Source organism: Marmota marmota, unplaced genomic scaffold (assembly GCF_001458135.2).
Source record: "Marmota marmota marmota unplaced genomic scaffold, marMar, whole genome shotgun sequence".
Taxonomy (NCBI): domain Eukaryota; kingdom Metazoa; phylum Chordata; class Mammalia; order Rodentia; family Sciuridae; genus Marmota; species Marmota marmota.
The window spans coordinates 11,775,291-11,794,742 of record NW_026000164.1 but is presented as its reverse complement, the minus strand read 5'-3'; the positions used below and the strand labels follow the sequence as shown (position 1 = coordinate 11,794,742).

Here is a 19,452-nt window from a genome sequence, read left to right as displayed (position 1 = left end):
GAATTCCCGTGTAAATTGTGACAAGGTACACAGTCACCTCTAGCTTGGAGAGTCTACAGAAGAGTACTGGGGTTGTGGCCAAAGAATGATTTGGGGGAGGCAGCCCCAGGAGGTACTGTTCAGTGTTTTTCAGATTTATATTCTCCATGTGAACTGGGACTCTGTTGGCTGTCAGAGAGACTGGCAATTTTCTATAGTAAAACACACAGAGGGTATTTCATGTGAGGGAAGTAGGAGCTGACATCAGCATGACAATGGGAGCACAGACAATGTGCTTATTTACAGGCAGCTGGCCAGGGACACAATCCCTGGCAGGTGGTGAGAATAACAACAAACTGACTTGGTGCAGAAGCAAGTCCTATTGTTTCTAGGTTGGTCACAGTAGGATAGGAGCCCCCAAGCTCAGTGATACCAGAGCTCTCACTCTAAGAAACCAAGAGGGCTTTCTTATATGAAAGTGAGCTGCCAGAAAACTGCAGGTGTCAGGCCCTAGAGGTGGTCTTGCAAGAAGCAGAGGAGGGGCTGGCTCGGCCATCCTCACCTTGGAAGCCAGGAGGACACACGATGAGAGCTTGCTGGAAGGGGTCAGGCCGGGCACAAATCTGGGCTGTTCCCGTCTGCAGGGGCATGCTCCGCTGGGCCACTGCAGCCATGGATGCCGCTGAGGGCTGGTAGAGTGTAGATTGGTAGTTTAGTATGGAGACTTCAGGATTGGCTAAGGAAATAGTGGCACTGGTGGAGGTGGGAGCCTAAAGGAATGATGGGGATTAAACAAAAATAAACACAAATAAAAAATGAGGGAGGGGTATGTTGGGAGACCGAGTCTAAATCAAATAAATGAACTCAAGGAAGACAAACCGACAAAACCAAGAGCAAAAAAAGTAAAAGGTGGAGAGGAGCAGAAAGACAGGCACCTGAAGCCACAAGAGACACACCCCCCTTCGACATTGATCACCATCTGTGGGGCCCAGGCATGGGTACAAATGAACAACGGTGCATTGCATATCTAAGGACTGAGAAGTTCAAAGCCAGGCTGGAAAACTGCGGTAACACGTCTGCCCTTCTGCTGGGACAAATACACCTTCCTAGTAATCTGGGTGACCAGGTTTGAATTGAGGGTTTTTGGATTCCTTGAATTCTGCACTGAAACATGGTGATGGGGTGGGGCTGGCAGCGAGCAGAACCCTGTTTTCCTTCTCCTGCCTAAGTTGGGTCCCACCAACTTGAGGGGCTGTGTGAGCATGTGCTGTCCTCCAGTCCATACGTCTAAGCTCTGCTCACATCCCCTTCCCTTGGGCCTGCTGGTGTAGTCCTCTAGAGGCTCCTCTAGGCTCTAAAGACGCTGGGTCTTAGCGTGGAAGCCCACACACCCAAAGGTAAGCCAGAGCGGGGCTCTGCGCAGGGGAGCAGGACGCAAGGCTGGCTTTCTTGTCTGAGCTCCATGCACTTAGGCTGGTGCTATAGTAATAACCACGGCTGGAGGCAGAGGCTGGTGAGTCCAGAGAATTTAAATGGAGGCAGTTCGACAAGGGCAAGCCATTGCAGTGACGTCCTCTCTTTTCTTTCAGAGATATCATTAGAGAGTGAACTTCTCTGAGAGGCACGGCTACAGAGGAAAACAAATTCTAAACTGTGAATTCTCCAGCTTTCCCCCTTCTTAGTGTTGTCACACTGATCCTTCAGCAAGAGGGAGAGGTTGCTAATGACTTCAGGTTCAACATTGCCTACAGGAGATTTTTTAGAAGGTTCAAGGACTAAAGAATAAAGAGCAAAAGAGCCAGAAGGATATCTTGGACACACAATACACAAAGACCATTTCAAGTGGAATATGTATATATGTCAAATTTGATAAAAAAAAGAGCAAGTCTCATTTTACATGTTTTTTTATATTTATTTATTTTTTTGTACCAGGGACTGAATCCAGGGGTGCTTAACCACTGACCTCATCCCCAGACCTTTTTTTTTTTTTATATTTTATTTAGAGTCAGGGTCTCACTGAGTTACTTAGAGCCTCACTAAGTTGCTGAGGCTGGCTTTGAACTCATGATGTCCTGCCTCAACCTCCTGAGCAACTGGAATTATAGGCGTGTGCCACTGTACCCAGCTTATATTTAGATTTTGTACTGAAATATTAGTGCAAAGCAAATTAATTTGCTTGCAAATAATCACCAACTTCTGTGGCATGCATGCCTGGATTCCAGGGTACATATTTTAAAACATGTACACGTTTGCAGCACTACATGGCCTACCTCCACGTAGTGTGACTGGACACATGTGCGCACATGTGGGTCAGTGTTTATGTCCTGTTAGTGAGGACATGATCTGTGTTTCCTCTTTGTCCTCCTCACACCACCCTCTCCCCACATACACTTTCCCACTGTCTGCTGACGCCTGGCTTCTCCTCAGCTTTAGTTCCTAAGCGTCTCCCTGCTTGGGACCCTAGCACAAACGTCCTGCAGGTTTCCAAGCTCATGTGAGCTATCTCACCCTCTGGTCAGTGCTGCTTCTGTCTTCTCAATGTCCCTGGAACCCACGAACTCTTTTCAGTTGCTTCTTTCTGGTGCCTGGGACCTATCCGGCTCTAATGAAAGATGTCCTGGGCTCTACATCTTCTCTTCCAATGCTTGGGCACACAGGCTAGATGGTTCTTTCCAAGACTCCCCTGTGCATGTCAGTGCCCCTGCTAATAAATTCCCAAAGACTGCCCAACACACACTGTCCATGCACCCAAGCCTGGCACTCCTTGTTCCCTTCTGAATTTTTCTTTCTTTACTCTAGATGCTCTGGGCACAGGGCAGATTAGTCTGCTCTTTGTTTCTGAGCCTATTGTGAGCACAGGTCTTTTATCTCACACAAATACTTGGGCCCACAGGGGCCTCCAAGCCTCTGAACCTCAGGGCCTAGCCTGGGGCCTATGCTCTACTTTAGGACCCTCTCAACTCTGTCAACAGAGATAAGCCACTCCTGTCCTTGCTCTCACACAGTGCAGTGTTGTGGTCTCACCCAGCTCCTGTCAGTCTGCCTGACAGTACAGTTGGTCTCCAGACTGATGCTTCCTGGGAGGAGGGGCTCTCCAGCCCACAGTGGTCTCTCCCTCCTTGCAATTCTCCCAATCTTGCTTTTCCTGGCCCTGCGTGTGTCCAGTTCACATTTGGATTTGTCTGTTTTTGCTTATGGCTTGTCTTGTCATGCAAATCATGGGATCCTTGAGCAGTTGACTCTTGCAGCTCTTTGTAGACTCAAGAATAAGTGGAATCTGTATCATGACATGAGCTCCAGTCCCCATTGTGACCATTAGGCATGCAGAAGATTTCCCTCAGTTTCTAATCCTGTTTAAGGATCAGCTGAAGAAGCAAGCTGCAGAGGATGATGTTTTCTACTATTCTGTATCCTCAGTGGTTCTGACAGAGGGAACTAACCTATTGCCTGATTGAGAAGAGCACAGAAAGGACCACCAAGAGCTCTTGCGACTAACAAATGGAAAATAATAAGGAAAAGCAAGTTTTTGGTGACATGGGCTTTTCAAAAATGGGAGAAGTGATTCTTGGAAGCAGTATATGTTTAATTGGTCTAATACGCAAAACAAATGGGTCTGAGTTTGGCCTATACACCCAAATTAAAATACTTGGTAGAAGGCTAGGTCCAAAGAACAGAATACCATGGAAGTGTTAAGAAGTGGCTAATCTAAAGATTTACACCACAAATATCCAAAACAGAACTCTTTATTAAATATGTCACTTGTGGGCAACCTAATGGTTTTAGGAAGTATTTTGTCAAGAAGTCTTTTTAATTTTTAGAAAGTCAGCTTCCTTGAGGATTACAGATTAGTGACACCAATTCCTTGAGACATAAAGGATCATTGATTTGTGACCATTTGGGAAAAAGTCCTTTGACTAGTCTACTGGGCATGTTAAGGGGAACAAGGAACTTTTACATAGTTTAATATCCTACTTCTGACAAAATTACGGAAATATTTTATTGCCTCTTAGTATTTAAATTGGAAGAAAAACTCAAAGGAATTCATGTAGAAAGCAAACCACCAGGAACGATAATGGACAAAGGGAGTCTTGTTAGATTTAGAGAGCAGGTGCCACCTAGGAAAGGCACTGAGGACCTCAGTGGGACTCTGCAGTGCTCTGTGTGCATATGTTTTTCAAGAGTACAGCCTCTGAGGCCAGACTGCTGATTTCCAAGTCCACATTGCATGAACTAAGAAAGCAGCCTTGGGTAAGGGGAAGATTGCTTTGTGCCTCAGTTTCCTCTCAAGTGGGAACGATAAACCTATTGATCTCACACGGCTCAGAGGATTGAGTTATGACATGCTTAGAAGAGTTGGGAACATAATAAATGCTCTATAAATGTTTACTATTAGTAATGCTATTATTTTATAACATTATCAGAGGAGGGAAAGCAGGCCTTCGTGCCTAAGGCTAAGTATGCGCTGAGTAATTTTTTCCTGATGTATTAAAAAATAGGGCATAGTAGAATCCAATGCCAGAGGATGGAGATCCTGATCACAGACCCCTTCCTTTTGTGGGGTATGGGCCCTCTTACTGGATGCTTTGGGCCTGTACTACATTACCAATCTCTTCTACTTCATCCCAGGCCTCCACTAGACCTGAGGAGAGGAGGGATGTTCTCATTCTATAACTGCCTTTTTGATGAGAAATCCCTTTGGTTTTGTGATATTTGTAACACTCTTTGGCAGGATATGCTTGCTGTCATATCACAGATAAGATGTCGTGAGCTCCCCTGGTATGCTCAGGGACCCACGGACCACAGTTCCACAGCAGAGGAGAGATGCCCATGGGAGGGGTGGCCTGATGGGCAGGCTCTCCCCCTGGCGCACGTACCTGAGGGCCCTCCCCTGCACTCTCCTACAGCCTTTGGTGTTGGATGGGGCAGACAGAAGGCAGAGAGGAATAGGGAATTTGGGATCAGGGAGTTAAGATCAGGTGTCTCAAGAAGGCGATGAACAAAACCATGGTGATATTCTGTTAAGAAGCTCACATCACTGTGGATGCCTTAGCCTCAGAGCTGGGCTTGGGCCAGGTGGGATGTTAGTTTCTTTGATTCTAAGCATTAAAGATTGCAGCTCTTTACCCTGAGGGGGCTTTGAACATTAAAGGTCCCTAGGGGGCAGCAGAGTCCAGGTGGCCTCCTATAGTCTAGGCAGAGGGAGACTTGACAGGCTGAGGAGGAAAACCTTCATAAGCCAATGAGTCACAAGTGGCCCAGGAAAACAGGTGGGCAGGGGCAGTGACTGAAAGAAGGGGTCAGGGACTCCTCAGTGACAGGAGGGGACCTGTCAATGAGTGGTCAGTCAGGTGAAGGTATTTATTCCTCAGGTGTAGCACATTCATACTCCTCCCATTGTGTGTGTGTGTGTGTGTGTGTGTGTGAGAGAGAGAGAGAGAGAGAGAGAGAGAGAGAGAGAGAGAGAAAGCAGACCGACATACACATAAACATTATTGTCATTACAAAGTGACAGTAAGAAAAATCTAGGGACACTTCTTTGAGGGAATGGTAAGATTGGAAGATAGGAATAGAGGAGTCTTAGACTCTAGATGCAGCTGCAGCCAGGACCTGGAGTTCATTCCTTTAATAACCCTTCCTGAGTGTCAAGCACTCTACAAAGCTGCTGGATCCTGCCAATTATTGGCAAAAGGTTGGAAATCTGTGGAATTTCCTTAGTTTTCCAGTCCCTTTTAGTTCCAGCTGCAGGAATCCTGGTGACAGACTACACTGCCCCCCCCCCCCCCATTTGGAGAAAGAACAGGTTTTAACTTGAAAACAAAATCATGTGGAGCCAAGGGAGTGGGGATAGGGAGGGGCCCGAGTCCCTGCTGGTTCTTGAATTTCCTACCAGGCAGATGTCAGGCATAAAAGGATCATGGCTGCTCCCCTCCCCGTTCCCACACTGGGCCAAAGGAAGGCAGGAAGAGGTGCTATCTTAGAAGTCCCTCTGAGAGTCCTTTCTGGGACCCTTCAGTGGGGCTAGGAGCCAACAGAAAGAGTGCCTGGGTCTCTCAAAAGAAATCACCATGGCAGCAAATACTTCCTTAGGAGTGAATGACAGCAGAAGGATTCTGTCCCCTGACTGGGTTTGGTGGGGAAATCAGTCTTGCTGTTCACGCGGGCAGCCTGCCTGGTTCCCCTCAGCACCCCACTTACCTGGTTGTGGACAGTGGTCAGCTGGTTGTTGAAGGTCATGGTCAGGTTGGTAGAGGTGCTGGGGGCCACATGCGTGATGAAAGGAGTTTTGCTCTGGTTCACTGTGTCATACATGTTCACCCGACGTTTGCAAATCTCCATGTTTTGGAAACATGATTTGACACTGTTTACATAAAAAGCAGAGACAGACACAAGGGAAAGGGGTGAAGATCAAATAGGATAAAGGGGAGAAAATGGAGGGAAATAATTAATCCAATCAACAACGACCAGAGAAACTTAAGTTTACCCAAAATGTCCTGGTTTCTCATGTAAAGTCTGTGCATTTGTGACCACCGATGTTACTTGGATGGCTTTCCCATGGCCCTGCCACCTTTCTCATATCCTGGGTGGAAGGAGGTTGTACATATCCCAGTAGGCATGACACCTCGCTGCATTCCCCATGTTGCCCCTCTGCCTCCTGCCTCACTGCCCCTTCTCCACTCCGGGGCTTCTGGCCCATAAACAAATGTATCAGCTCTCTGGGAACTTACAAAGTGCCTGTACCTGCCCCTTTCCTGGGCCACCGGCACGATCTAGGGGATGGCCAAGGAACTCTCCCAGTGCCAGGAACACATGGCTCCTCTTTGTACTCAACAGAATTGGTATGTAAAGAAAACGATAAAGATGCAAATAATTAACAATAATGCTGACACTTGCTGAGAGCATTGATAGGTGTTTGCAATCCTTCACTCAGTCCTATGACATCCACAGGATGGAGGTAGGATTAGTGTTCCTATTGTATGAGTGAGGCTGAGGCCCAGGGAGAGCAGGTAGTTTGCCACACAAAGGTAATTACTGTCTAGGGAACCTATACCCTCTCTCTCTCTCTCTTCCTTTATCCTTGCGTTTTTTTCTAATTCTTGCTCAGTTACATGAAGTAGCATTTCCCCTTCTTTTTCTTCCTCCATTGCATTGGTGAATCAAAATAAAACCCTAATTACAGAGTTATGAGAGCAGAACAGACACCAGCATCAAGGAAGAAGAAACCTCCAGTGGCCTTGACCATTCCAGTTCCTGAAGATCCATCATAAAGCATCCTGCAGAGCCTACATACTGCTGCTCATTCACTTGCGGGTCTTCATTTCCTTAGAGTCACTTTTCCTCGAATGCAATTTTCAGGATAAACTTCCACTTAATCTTCAATTTAAAATGTCCATTTTAATTAGAATGTAATAATTGAATATAAGAAGTAGTTTTTTACTATTTTAAGATTACAAATGTCCACTATTTCTGTGTACACCAGGTTTTGGGCTAAGTGGTTGTTTGTGGGCTATCCCAAAGCATCCTTTCCATAAGATGCATTCCAAGTTTCAAAATCTTAGACATGACTTACATAATCCTACATCTAAGTTTATGATTACTTACACTTGCCACATAATGCATGCTAAATAAACATTTACTGATTGATGACCTTGAAGAGAAAAAGAAAGCATATTTCATGGTAACCAACAGTTTAAAATACTGCTACTAATGCTGGCGATGCCAAGGGGTTTGGAACTTCTAGCAAGTACCATGCTGCACGTGGAGGCTAAAGGTGTAAACAACATATTTTGTATTTTTTTTTTTTTTTTTGGTACCAGGGATTGAAGTCAGGGATGCTTAATCACTGAGTCACATTACCCATTCCCCAGGCCTTTTTATTTTTTATTTTGAGACAGGGTCTCACTGAGTTGCTTAGGGCTTCACTAAGTTGCTGGCTAGCTTTGAACCTGTGATCCTCCTGCCTCAGCCTCCCAAGTTGCTGGGATTATAGGCAAGCACGACTTACACATTTTGTATTCTCTTTGGAATGCATTTAAAGCACTTGATGGTTTTGTGATGGTTTAGTGCAAAGTTCTGACTCCTTCAGAATTTTCTAACTGAAATGATTTGCATTTTGATTGTCAGGACAAGGCAAGTGCTTTTACTTTGGGTTAGTTAAGAAGATTGGTTTTTAAAAGATTCGTACACTAGAACTCTGGTATGGACAAATGAGGGGGCATCTCTTTCACCTAGTAATCCAGATGTTGGGGCAGCTGTGGCTGAGTCCCAAGGTTGGGAGTCCATAGCAAGGTGGGCCTGGAGATTTATTTTCACCCCCAAGTTTTCCATGGTCTTCCCAGCAAGTTCTGGGGAGCCCTAGGGATTTGGCCTACTCTCAGGAAGACTATGTGTTCTCAAAGACCTGCCTCTCCTTCTGAGGCCCCTTTCAGTGTTCCTCAGTAAAGCATTGTGTTGGTGGTTCTTTACAGAAGCCAGAGGAGGACAGGATGCCATTCCTCACGGCCCCCCTACTATATGGGGCTGATTTTATGGTGTGACTGCCTCACCATCTTAGTGCTCAGTTAGCTGAAGTAGAATTTCTCCTTAGTGCAAATGGTCAACAGGGCTTTCTGAGAACACCCCATATCCTGTCTCCTGCCCCTGCTGTTTCCCATCATCCTTCTTTACCCCTGAACATAGAAAAACTGGTGTCCTGGGAGTCCTAGCCAGTACGTCACCAAATTTGTCCTTTTTCTTGTGTTACAGATGACACCTCCCTGATTGATTCCTGCCACACTCAAAAATAGGGCAGATCCCCTGAAAAAAGTTTGAGGGGCTGGGGTTATAGCTCAGCGGTAGAGCGCTTGCCTTGTATGTGCAAGGCCCTGGGTTTGATCCTCAGCACACATAAAAATAAATAAAAGTTAGTTATTGTGTACAACTACAAAAAATAAATACTAAAAAAAATAAAAAGAGTTTGAAAGAGTTGGTCCCTATTCCTTCTTTGTTACTGGAGTTAGGTTGTTTCAAAAGCGGCTCTGAATGAAAGAGGCACTTTCTGGTAGTTGCGATGCAACTTAACTTGCTTCGCTGACTGGGAGGAACAGAACTGACACAGACGAAGCGCCCCGGGTGCCCCCACTCACTGTAGGCTGGATAGGGTCCAGGCTGGAGACTCAGCCAATGGCAGGGCCAACCATGATCTGCAAGCCTCTCTTTTCACAGTCTTCCCTTTCCCTCCAGATCGAAGAGAACATGTTGCTCTTGGGCACCCTAATTCCCCTGCAGACCACAGGGATGTGATTCCTTATTCTTTTGTGTCCAGAGTATCTGAGAACATTAAATTTCCCATCCACCAAAGACCCCCTGTCCCACTCATTCACCCAGGCCGTTGCCACTGGCTTAGTCTTCCTCTCCAAGCCCTTCTCTGCCCACAGGAAGGCTTCAGAGGCTGCACTGATGACTCTTTGAACATCCTGGCTTCTAGGTTGCTTGTCATCTTAGTAACCTTGTCCTCATGCCCATCACCCATTTTCTGGTGTGCCAGACCTGAAACTGTTCCACTTCCCCAAATCATGAACTCAAACATTCTGCTCATGGCCACATTCTCTACCCATCCAACTTTTTCAGCTATTACTATGATAACTTTTTTTTTTTTTTTGATAATTCACTCCTTTATTGCTAGTACAACTGCTGAGGAGATAAGTATGCATTGGGCATCAACAGTGGCCCATGTAGCAGTTGCAACAGGTAGACCCATCTCTAATCTGGCTCTTGAAGGAGGGCGTTCTAGGGTTTGTTCATGTCTGCCAGGAACATGTGGTCCTGGGAACCAGATGGTGCATCTCCAAGCATTAATTTCCTATATCTGTCTCTCCTGTTGTTAAACCAAACCTACCCTCTGGTTTCAGTCACATTGATGTATCTTGCAAGTCCCTTTCTGGTGGTCACACCAGGGTATTGAGTTGCCTGGAAAATACTTTTCAGTTCCTGCAACTGCCACTTTGAGAACTTGGATTCGTGGATGGCTGTGCTGGGGCTGCAGAACCGCATCAGCCACGTTTGTAAGGTGCCTGGGCTGCTGCTCCTGCCTGGACTGCTGGTCACCACCACTGGCCTCGTGGTATGCAACACCTCCCTGGTTCACAGCGCCCTCGTGGTGGAGGTAGCTCTCTTGAATCACGTCTTCCACGAGGCCTACAGTTCCTTCATGAAAGTGGCCACCACCAGTAGCAGCTGCTTCTTCTGTGGCTGCTGCTGGCACACCTTGCTCTGCCTCAGCTACTATCTCCATATACACATCCCCAGACCACATAGCTGGGGTCATGGTACTGGTATGGCTGTGACGTACCAGCTGCCAGCTGGCCTCTATCCTATGACTACTTCTTTAAGCACCTCTTCAGTGGGACCCTTCTCATCTTCACATTCCCTCAGCTAAGGCTCGGCATTGCTACCATTTTGGATTACAACCACTGTATTGCCAGCAACATCACCTTCCTCATCAACCCGTCTTTTTCTCTTATCAGTTTGGCAAAATTTGACCCAGACAAACCCAGCCATCTGTTTTCTCCTCGGGAGGTCAGTCACATCATCTGCTTTTCAGGTCCAACTTCATGCTCTCGTCAGTTTGCTCTGAAACTTCTGCTCTAGATATCTAAACTTTCTATCCTGCTCAAACCACCAACCACCTTGTTTGCAACACACAACCTCACCATCTACTTCAGAGGGACAGACACTATCCGACAGGAACTCTCTCAGCTTTTCTCCATCAAGCCAGCACACCTGCTAACACCCACACCTCCCTTTGTCTGCCATCTTTTGGTGATACTGGCCCATCTCCACCTGTGTTCTAACTCAGGCCTTTCCACTGTCTTAATAAACTGACCCTGAGCAACCCTGTCCTCTAATTTCTCATTTGCCACCAGATTGTTCCCATCAGAATTTAAACTTGTTCAAGCCTTCTTGGTCTTCAAAAAAAAAAAAAAAAAAAAAAAAAAAAAATCCCTCTGCCCCTCCCTGATCACCCGTACATTTCCCCCCTCCCTTTCCATTCTCATGTCTTGAGAGGCTGCTATTTCTCTGCTTTTCACTGGATCTTTCAACCTGCTATGGCCTTCTGCTTCCACCACTGCACGGAAAGGGCTGTCACCAAAATACCAATGACCTCTGGATTATAAGATTTGATAGACATTTTCCCCAGACTGTTGTGCAGCAGCAGAGAGACCTGTGTTCAAGATAAATTTAACTAGCCTTCCCCCGCTTCAAAGTCTTTGACGTTCTATTATTCTTTGGATAAAGACCCAAATCTTTGCCATGCAGGGCTTGCTCCTGTGGCCTTGGTATCTCGCCCACTGTGCCCAAGTCTGGGGCTCAGATCTGCCCATGCTGAGTGTCCACACAGACAATGCCCTGCCTGCTCGTGCCTATTCTCTTCCTTGTCTTCAGAGGGCACTTCTCAGGGTCTTGCTGGACTGACCTTGTCATATATGCACATAACGACCTTCCCTTTCTTGATGGAGACTGGGGATTTGGGCTACTTGTCTTTCTCCTGCAGACAGTAACCTCGGTGGGCAGGGCCAATTGCTTTGTTCCCCACTTGCTCCAGTTCCTGGTACCATAAATGAACAAATCCAGACATAGGCTAGACTGGGTCCACTCCAGGGTGACTTGGGAGTAAACCTGGTGCTGAAACTAGTTTTGTTCTTGGGCACTGCCCTTCTGGGAGTTTCCCTCCACGCGTGGACCCCTGAGCTGGCTTCATCCGACCCCAGGATCTCCATGCTCCATTGTCCCCTCTTTTTTGGTATCGAGCAAACAGCGGCCAGGGGTCCTGGTCCAACCCCCATATTTTTATAAAGGTTTTATGGGAACGCAGCCTTGTGCCTTTGTTTCCGTGCTGTGTGGTTGCTTCCATCCATAAAGACGGAGCTGGGTAGCTGCAGCAGAAACCAGATGGCCACAGAGCCTAAAATATTTACTACCCAGGCTGTTAAAGAAAAAAGACCATTCCCTAGTATAAAGCAACAAGCAGGACACCTACTGTGTGCTATGGGGAAAATCGAGTAGGTGTGTCATGGTGACAAAGGGGTGGTTCAGGGTTTCAATTGGCGTGATTCTCTTATCAGCATCTATGGTCAGCATCTTCTTCAACAGGTCAATGAACTCCCGCCGGTCTGCCTTCTCCACCAACATGTCACTCCCTTCCAACTCTGTAGTCATGTTCACCTGGAAGCAAGCAGGACAGGTGACCAAGGGCCTCAGCGAGCCTTGCCTCCCCCACCTCTCTTTACTCTGTCCTGTCCCTCCTGCCAATCTCCAGGCCCCTTCCCAGCTCAGGGAGGCCACTTCTGCCCCTGTGGAAGGCACCACCCACAGGCTGCTGTAGCCCCCAGGAGGTGGCTTTGCTCTCTGCAGGAGGAGGTCAGGCTCTGGGAAGGGGCGAGGGGTAGGTGGCACCTGCAAACACATCTCAGTGACAGGACGGAAACTGCTCCTGCTTTAATCAGCTAAGTCAAAATGTAGCTCTCATCACACCTCATTAAAAATAACTCAAGATGAAAGAGTTCTGGAGACTGGTTGCATAAGAATGTGATGCACCTAATTCCACTGAACTGTACATATAAGAAAGGCTAAGATGGTAGTCTTATGCTCTATGTTTTATGACAATTAAAAGAAAAAAGAATCACAATGAAGCAATACAAAAAAGACCCAAAATATGGTTTATTTAACCTTCAGAAGGAAATGGAAGGCTCCAAGTGCCCTCTTCCTCCATCTATAGTAGGTCACACTTCTCATGGCTCCCTGAGTTGGGACTGGAATCATTTTATTCTCTGTGTTCACTGTGGTCACCTCTGGCCAAAGCAGGCAGGGTATCTGAACACAGGATTTTTCTTCCAAGAGAAAGTTTCTACCAGGTTGGCTTTTTAAATTCTTGTTTTTTTGGCACTTTCTATTTTTTCCAAGGCATGCTCTGGAAAGCAATTTCAGTGTTCTCAGACAATCTAAGCTACTAATCAACTGACAAGTGTGCTTTACTCAGAATCAGGATTTTTGGTTACATTCATCTGCAGTAAGAGGTGTGCTAAGTGTTTATTGGACTATAGCTTTATTTCTCATTGCTTTAAAGAAAACTCACTTTGGGTTGTCCTGATTTTAGACTAGTCTTCACACTAAAAATAGCTGAAGTTTTAGAATTTTCTCTGGGGCACGAAGTTGAGAGTCTATGGTCCCTGCTAGTGAGCTGAGAGAAAGTAAGTGGAGTAGGTTGAATTATGTTCCCCTGTAAGATATGTTCCTGGGCTGGGGTTGTGGCTCAGTGGTGGATTGCTTGTCTCACATGTGTGAGGCACTGGGTTCGATCCTCAGCACCTCATAAATAAATAAAATAAAGGTATTGTGCCCATCTACAACTTAAAAAAGAAAAGTCTTAAAAAAAAAAAAAAAAAGATATGTTCCTGTCCTAATCCAAAGTAACCGATGGGGTGTTTGCAGATGTGATCAAGTTAAGATGAGGTCACAGTGGATTAGGGTTCTGCCTTTATACTGAACACTGAGCCAGAGATGACATAGGGAGAAGGTCATGTGGAGAAGGAGGCAGGGATGAGAGTGATACAGCTACCAGGCAAGGGATGTGAGGACGCCAGGGCCACCAGAAGTTGGTAGGGAGTCATGGATGGTTTTCCCTGGGGTCTTCAGAAGGAACACAGCCCACAGATGCCTGCACTACACACCCCGGCAGAGGTCCTGCTGCATGTGGTGTTCAAAAGGCTTGCGCTGCACGTGGTGTTCAAAAGGCTTGCACTGCATGTTCACCCACGGCGCTTACCTGGGCCATGTCATCTAAACAGTTGAAAATGTACTTTCTTGCTTCTTTTGACTTAATCCCCGTCTCTGCTTCATGGTCATCTGGTGTCTATCAAGAGAGGCAAAAGCTGATTGGTAATGTGGCTTAGCTCCTAGTCACTCAGTCTCAAACACTTGAGCTCACGCTTCTCGCAGAGGGTCCTTCCCACCTGGTAGAGAAGAGGCTTTGATTCTTCTTAAAGTAACCTGCACACTAATTCCTTTATTCATCCACACTCACTCATCCTTCTGCCTTCCCATGAACACCTCCATTCATGGCCTGCTCTGAATCAGCAATGGAGTATTCTAAGATGAGGGCGGTCTGCCGTGTTCCTGACTTCCCTGAAGCCTTCCCTAAGTTTGAGATAGGTGGAAAAGCAGGAGCCCCTTCTTATATAATATGTTATATAAAATATTGCTTTATGTAATAAGTCCTTATACACGAAGCTCTCCCAGTGCTATTTCAAAGCACATTAACCTATGAAGTAGTCTTCATAACCACACTAAGCAGGATGATTGCTAACCCCATTTTCCAGACAGGAAAACAGGAATGGAAAGCCTAGGGAACTTGCAAAGGTCCTCTGGCCAGCAGGTGGCAGGTGGCTCCAGAGCCTGTGATCTGTGCTGCCTGGGCACGGACACAGACATCCACTGCTCCCATTGGCTGGGAAACTGCTGTTTCCAATTGCCATGAGGTTTTGGACTCATCCATAGACAGAGGTGATTGATCCCAGAATCTCACTCAAGGACAGCACACCTGAAACTGCTGACTCCTGGGAACAGCTGGACGAGTGGGATGAGGCTCTGCCTCCCGCCTGGCTCACCCTCCTCCACCCGAGGGCTTCCAACTGGACCTGACCTTGATGCTCATCTTTATAGTGGCCAAATGGCCTAAGAGTGCCTGCTTAGTTCACAACTCTCTTTTCTCAATCTTCTGTGACTATTTGCCACATGTTATTTTTAAACTATATTAGAATCTGGCTGTAGTTTCTGCCAAAAAAACCACCCACCCACCCTCCTGCAAAAAAGGAAACACCTCAAGTGAATATAAAACATATTTAAGACTTTTATTATTTTCTCTTTCCCAGGAAAATACATTAATTTGAATTACTAGGCACAGATCAAAGTGAAGGCAGAATATGTTTCCATTTGTGTAAAACCTGAAGAACTTATGGTGTGCCACAGAGCACACGCCACCTCAGACCAGACCACGGGGCCTGCGATACGCACCTTGCTGAGGCGGTTCCTTTGCCCGGAGAACCCTTCACAAACCCCTCTGCGTCCTACGGGGCCCAACCCTACATTCTAGTTCTCAAGGTCGTGGGTCAGAGCTTGCTGCATGTGAGCCTGGCTCCCTCTGGACTCTGTACTCCTCCAGGCCAAGGGGTAGCTCATTTCTTTCTCTAGAACAAATCAGTCCTCGAGCCTCATGGAGTAAAATCCTGGGAGATTAATGATCTTAACTGGGGACTCAAGCTTCTCAGACATCAGTGGGCCAAGAGGAAAGGTGCTTTTGAACTTGCAAGTTCAGTCACACCATGTATTAACAATGTTACCACACCCCATGCCCCCATTTTGCTCACCAAATTAAAGTGAGACCTGGGATCAATGCACTAATGTCAAAAGCGCCCCTCTAATGGAGCTGTGCCCTCCTTCCTGAGTGTTGGGCCACTGGCGAGGACGGAGAGGATGCTCTTCCTACCTTCAGTCTCCACAAAGGATACGGCGAGTCTGTGTCACGGTTGAAAAACCTAGTTGTCTTTGTCCCTGCGCTTAATAAATATTCAGCTGGCAAACCCTGTGTTTGTGAAATATACCGAATCTGCAAGAAAAGACGAGAAGGGGGTCAGGGCTTTTCTTGTCACTGTACATATGGCGTACTCATGACTCTTGTGGATTTGAAAAAAATGGAAATGACAGTTTCATACAGAAAGAAGAAGGAAAAGAGAACAAAATAGCAAGGTTAAGAGAAGCAATTTTGGGAGACAATGAGTGAGTCCATGATGGCACCCATAGGTAGGGTTAGAAATGAAATGCTAATCAGGATATTTTAAAGCTGAGGAATGAGGTCCCGCTGTGAATACCTGTGTCATTGGGACCCACCTGATCATACTCGGAAGCTCCTGGATACAACGGCCAACCCAGGAACAGCTCTGCAATGACACAGCCCAGGGACCACATGTCAATCGCCTCGCAAAACGGTAAACCAAGGATGATCTCAGGGGCCCTGGAAAGGAAGAACGGAAGGAGCCATTAGCATGTGGAGACGTAGGCAGCTGTTTCTACATGAACTCTGGCTTTCCAACCTGGGGACTCCTACTGACTGCCAGTGGAGGCCTGTGGTGCCCAGGAGAGTTGGTGTGGTGCAGTGACCCATCCGCTCTTGGGCTCTGTCTGGCTGGCTAGGTGTAGGGCCAGGCAAATCTGGGGAGCAGATCTTATAGGAAGCACACTTATCAGCTTCACTACCTACATGCCAACCAGATGAAATGATGACCACGTGAATGGGACTAGGGAGCCAGCTTTTATAACTAAAGACCTGGAAATCTTTGGAGGATGCCTGTTTTTTTACAAAGGAATTCTGACACACAAATATTCTCCTTTTAAGAAGATGTGAAACAATTTGCTTCCACCAAAACTATGGGATTAAGTCCAATATCTATTCTCACCGGTGATTCTTTTCTTGGGGATCTATCTCACATTTTCTCAAGGAAACATTACTATTTTGTTTTCATTAGCTTCTACAAAGTTAATCTCAGTAGAAGATCTCTCATGTTACAATTATCATTCCCTGTTCATGAATACATTATCTAGGAATCAACCAGAATTCCATTAGAAGCTACCAACAACCCATTCTTGACTATAGGAGCCAATGTCCCCTCACACAACAGACAAGGTCACATAATGGAGATTTCAAAGGAAACCACTTAAATTCAGAAAACTGCACATGAAATTGGTAATCAAAACCAGAGACTACAGAGCACACCCTCTTCTCTGAGCATTTGTTACGACTCAGTAGGGGTACGTCTTAGGGACAACCAGGCTCAAAATTTGACACGTGAACACAGCTCATACTCTTTGGAACTGTGGCCTCGGGCTCTGTGTGATACAAAATACATCAGCCCCGCCGCAGCTTTCTCCCTACGTTTCCCACTTGATAAAGCGAAGCGAGGGGAGGCTGTTCTGCCTGCCTTTAGCAATCAAGAGCGGTAGCCAAGGGCGGAGGCTGTCCTCCACCAGGTCACCTTTTGCCCACCTGACAGGAGGGGCGCCAGGTGGCCTCTGCTGGATTCTGATTTTCTGGATGAATTTTCTCCATTCAAAAAGCAGGCTTCACCTCCCCCATTTAAATTTGCTCTCATTGCTAATCTCCCTTCTCTAGAAAATAGTATTGAAAACAACAACAACAACAAAAAAACCCAACCAACCAACCAAACAAAAAAACCCCACTAAAATACCTTGTTACAAAGTTTTGATTTTTCAGATGCACAAAGGAGGGGGAGATGGTGTTTCTGGAGTCACCTCACTGTTGCTCTGGGCAGTAAGGGGGTACGATGGTCTGGATGCTGAATGTCCCCCACAGGCCCTATGTGGTCCCCCGGGGTAGTGCTACCGGAAGGTTGCAGAACCTTTGGGAGGTGGGGCCTAGTGAGAGGCCCTTGGGTCATCGGGAGCATGTCCTTGAAAGGGACTTGGGCCTCCAACCCCTTTCTCTTTCCTTTTTGCTCCATGGCTCATGATGGTTTTGCTCTGTCGTGCTCTCCCACCAGGAAGTGCTCCTTACCCTAGGCCCAAAGCAATGGGGCTAGCTGACCATGGACTGGAACCTTCAAACTGTGAACCAAAATACCCGTTTTGTATCATAAGTCAGTTGCCTCAGAGAAGGAAAGCTGACTAACAGAAGGAGAGTCACTGCCGGGAGGGCACGGAGCACACTGCCCCAGTGCTGCTATTTCACAGGCCTTCCATTGTCCCTGTCCCCGCACTACTGGGGATGGCTGCCAGTGCTCTCCCTGGCCCCTCACTCTCCTTCAGGCCACTCTGGGCTGCTCTCGCCCTCTGGCATCCAAGAGCTGGGGCTGCCTGGGTGGCTCCATGATGAACCCCACTGCACACCCTTGTTTCAGGCAGCCTCAACCCCAAGCCTGCCAGGTCACCTGTGCCCCATTCCGGGGCTCCCACATTCACCATCTTAGTGTGGGATGGCGAGGTCCTAGCTGGATCACCTCTAGTGTGCTGTAAGGATGGGTTCAGTTTCCTTAAAAAATCGCAGACCTCAGAAAGAGAAAGGAATGCCCGAAAGCAACCCTACAGAGAAAGCGCTGCAGCGCCTGCCGTTCTTCCCGCCTCGCTTGCTCTAGAGTCAGTGCCCTGCCTCCTGTCACACATGGCGCGGGCCTGGGCTGCCTTCGGTGGGTGGCCAGCATGGCTGGATGTGGGGATGTGTGCCACGCCGTTCTCCAGGCCACGCCTGAGGAAGGAGGCGGTGAGTTCCCTGGGGTCTTCTCTGCGCTTGACCTTGGGCCGGCCCTTCCTATCAGTTAGATGGGCTCTCACAGCCCCAAAGCAGGCCGCCTTTTACCTGTGGACACCTCCCTTTCCAGTTCCTGTCCCCTGGAGCCATATACAGCAGAATCCAAAACTGAGACTGTCTCCCTGGCATTCTGGTGATGTTCTTGGGCAAGAAACAGAAGTCACAGGTCTGGACAGCTGACATTACATGAGCAGGGCCTGTGAAAATTGCTTAGTTGACCAAGAAAATGAAGCGCAGCCACTCCTGGTACCATGACACACACATACAGCACAGGTTTTTCCTGCTCTGACCACAAAGAATAAACGCTCGGGCCTCGGGTTAAATGGTTGGGGAACAGAAGAACAGCTCTGTCCTGTGAAGGGCTCTCAAGCTGGGAGGGCGACACTGGAGCATGGATGGGGCAACTGTCAACGGACACGAGACGTGTGGAACACAGACACCAGACACGGAAAGTAGCTGAAGAAGCACCCGACAGCACCAGCAACTCCACTCTAGAAAACAAAGCGACTGCAAGGACAGAACAAGCAAACGCGACAACACACCCAGACCCAGAGGGTCCTCGCCCTCCCGTCTCCCGCAGCGCTGCCCGGTGCCCTGCCACTCCCCACCCCAGTCCCCGTGGGTGATCTCCCCTGTGGTTTCCATCTCTTGACCCACTGTATCCCCTCAGCCTCTTCTAACGGGACCTGGCGATGCTCTGCTGAGTACTGTCCTTGGTGAGACCGGCATGGCCTCCACACTGTCATGTCCATGGTCAACTTTTCACCCGCAGACCCGAGAGCTGCCTTTCTTCCACACAGTCCATTGCTCCACTCTTGCTCTTGGTTTTCCGGGCACCACGGTCTCCCAGATCTGTCCATCCACCCCTCTGCTGCTGGCCTGTCCACTTCCTTTACTGGCTTGTCTTCCTCTATCCACTGTCACATGCTGGCGAAGCCCTGGGCCCTGCTCATCTCCTTGTCGATAATTGACATGAGTTGAATTTTGTAAAAGATAAGCGAAAGTTGCAATCCTAGGACCTCAGAATGTGACCTTATTTGGGAATGGGGTTGTTGCAGGTGTAATTAATTAAGATGAGGCCATACTGAAGTAGCTGGCCCCTAATCCAATATGACTAGTGT

General features: G+C 47.4%; 1 protein-coding gene across 1 annotated transcript in view; it reads right to left on the bottom strand.

Annotated features, from left to right (window-relative positions):
- Positions 1-19,452, bottom strand: part of Hipk2 (homeodomain interacting protein kinase 2) — a 158,439-nt gene that overhangs the window by 38,734 nt on the left and 100,253 nt on the right. Inside the window, exons 3-8 of the mRNA XM_015493889.2 lie at positions 15,901-16,024; positions 15,500-15,619; positions 13,781-13,867; positions 11,996-12,180; positions 6,175-6,337; positions 542-749 (exon numbers count right to left, since the gene is read on the bottom strand). Of these exons, the coding sequence (XP_015349375.1) occupies positions 542-749; positions 6,175-6,337; positions 11,996-12,180; positions 13,781-13,867; positions 15,500-15,619; positions 15,901-16,024 (887 nt within the window). The remainder of the gene's footprint in view (positions 1-541; positions 750-6,174; positions 6,338-11,995; positions 12,181-13,780; positions 13,868-15,499; positions 15,620-15,900; positions 16,025-19,452) is intronic.